This window comes from Cynara cardunculus, unplaced genomic scaffold, assembly GCF_001531365.2.
Source record: "Cynara cardunculus var. scolymus isolate 2C unplaced genomic scaffold, CcrdV1 Un_Scaffold_12050, whole genome shotgun sequence".
NCBI lineage: Eukaryota > Viridiplantae > Streptophyta > Magnoliopsida > Asterales > Asteraceae > Cynara > Cynara cardunculus.
This window is the reverse complement of record NW_020207274.1, coordinates 1-1,720: the sequence shown is the minus strand read 5'-3', so window position 1 is coordinate 1,720 and position 1,720 is coordinate 1. Positions and strand designations below refer to the sequence as shown.

The 1,720-nt window shown below is 44.5% G+C and overlaps 1 protein-coding gene across 1 annotated transcript; it reads left to right on the top strand.

The window, feature by feature from the left end:
* Positions 1–45: 45 nt before the first annotated feature.
* On the top strand, positions 46–680 carry LOC112505552 (the record flags this gene model as incomplete). Its single annotated transcript, XM_025109447.1, has 3 exons — positions 46–203; positions 303–471; positions 514–680. Coding segments are annotated over exons 1-3 (494 nt in total), but the record flags the coding sequence as incomplete, so codon positions are not given.
* Between the last annotated feature and the right edge of the window lie 1,040 nt (positions 681–1,720).

Genomic DNA, 1,720 nt, shown 5'->3' with positions numbered 1-1,720 from the left:
GATAAGTGTAATGTCAATGGTTCAAGACCAGCCTTTTGGAACAACATGTCAGATGAGGACCTCTACAGACAAGCCAGTCAATCGGCTAGTCTTCGCAATGAAGAAACGTTCATAGACCATGATATGGCCTCTATGCCAGAGGCTAAGCAATCTCAACGGAAGTCTGGAAAAGCAGCTAGAAGTAATGGTAGTAGTTCTAGGGGGTCACAAGCAGCACACATGGAAGCTTCTTTGAATGTAACAAGAGTAGTTGATGTGAATGATCAATCAAAGGAGCTATGATCTTATCCTGGAAAATGCAGCATTGCAGAGAAGACGCATACGGCTAAGCAGAAGGCTGAACACGCAGCAGCCGTAGCTGCTGTTGGACGCGTGCAGAAGGCCGAACACGCAGCAGCCGTAGCTGCTGTTGGACGCGCGCATAAGGCCGAACACGCAGCAGTCGTAGCTCCTTTTGGACGCACACAGAAGGCATAAAACGCAGCAGCTATAGCTGCTGTTGGACGCGCACAGAAGGCCGAACACGCAGCAGCCGTAGCTGCTGTTGGACGCGCACAGAAGGCAGTAAACGCAGCAGCCGTAGCTGCTGCTGGACGCGCGCAGAAAGCAGAAAACAGAGGCAGTCCTAGCTACTGTTTGACGCGCACAACAGAGGGGACCGAAACAACGACAACAGCAAGGTGAGTTCATCCCATTTCTCTGTATTTGAACCCTATACTAGATGCGGCAAGGTGAGTTACTTACGGTACACCCTAGTCCCATGAAGTTTACTTAATTAGATGAAATGAGGATTATTGGGTCAAAAGAACGAACTTGGGTAATCATGTTTATATTGATAAGTTGAGTTTAGATAAATGTTCTAAATCACTTGGTAAAATACTCGCTCCTCAAGTGTAGTTGACTATTAAACTTTACAACCCTCATACCCTAGTTTGAAGTCTTTTATTAGCAAGAAGGGTTATTTCACTTGTGTTAGGACTCACGTAAAATCTTATCGATAAGTAAACACTATAATGCTCATGTTACTATATTCAAGTACATCACCAAATTATAGTGGGTGTAACAGTATGGAATTCGTTTCACTGTATTGGTGTGAAGGATGGTGTAAGTTGGTTTTAGGCATTGTGATCATTATGTAAATTCCAAACCACCTTCACACTTCCACTCGGAAATAGGCATTGTGATTATTATGTAATTTCCGAGATACAGAGCTTAAGATCACGGCCGACTACATGACTGGTTTAGGTTGATGTCGATGGTATTAATCCAATAAGTGAAGCTCTATAACGTTGATCTATGACTTACTTTGTGTTCGGTCATAGATAACGGTAAATCGGGCCTCCCCCGTCATCTTCGGATGTTCTGACTCCTCCCCATGAAAATCTAGAATTTATTGTTTCTCCTTGTATCATTTAAAATTACGTCATTTACATTTATGTATGCACACACACTACTAGAAAACCAGGTATCAGCGACAAGTATCAGCGAGGGAAAAATTCTCTCGCAGATCAGCGAGGGATCAGCGAGGGATCAGCAAGGGAAATGCCAAAAAACATAATCCCTCGCTGATCTGCGAGGGAATTTTTCCCTCGCTGATCCCTCGCAGATCAGCGAGGGAAATGCCAAAAAACTCATTCCCTCGCTGATCAGCGAGGGATCAGCGAGGGAAATGACAAAATTCAGAATCCTCGTTGATCCCTCGCAGATCAGCGAGGGATCA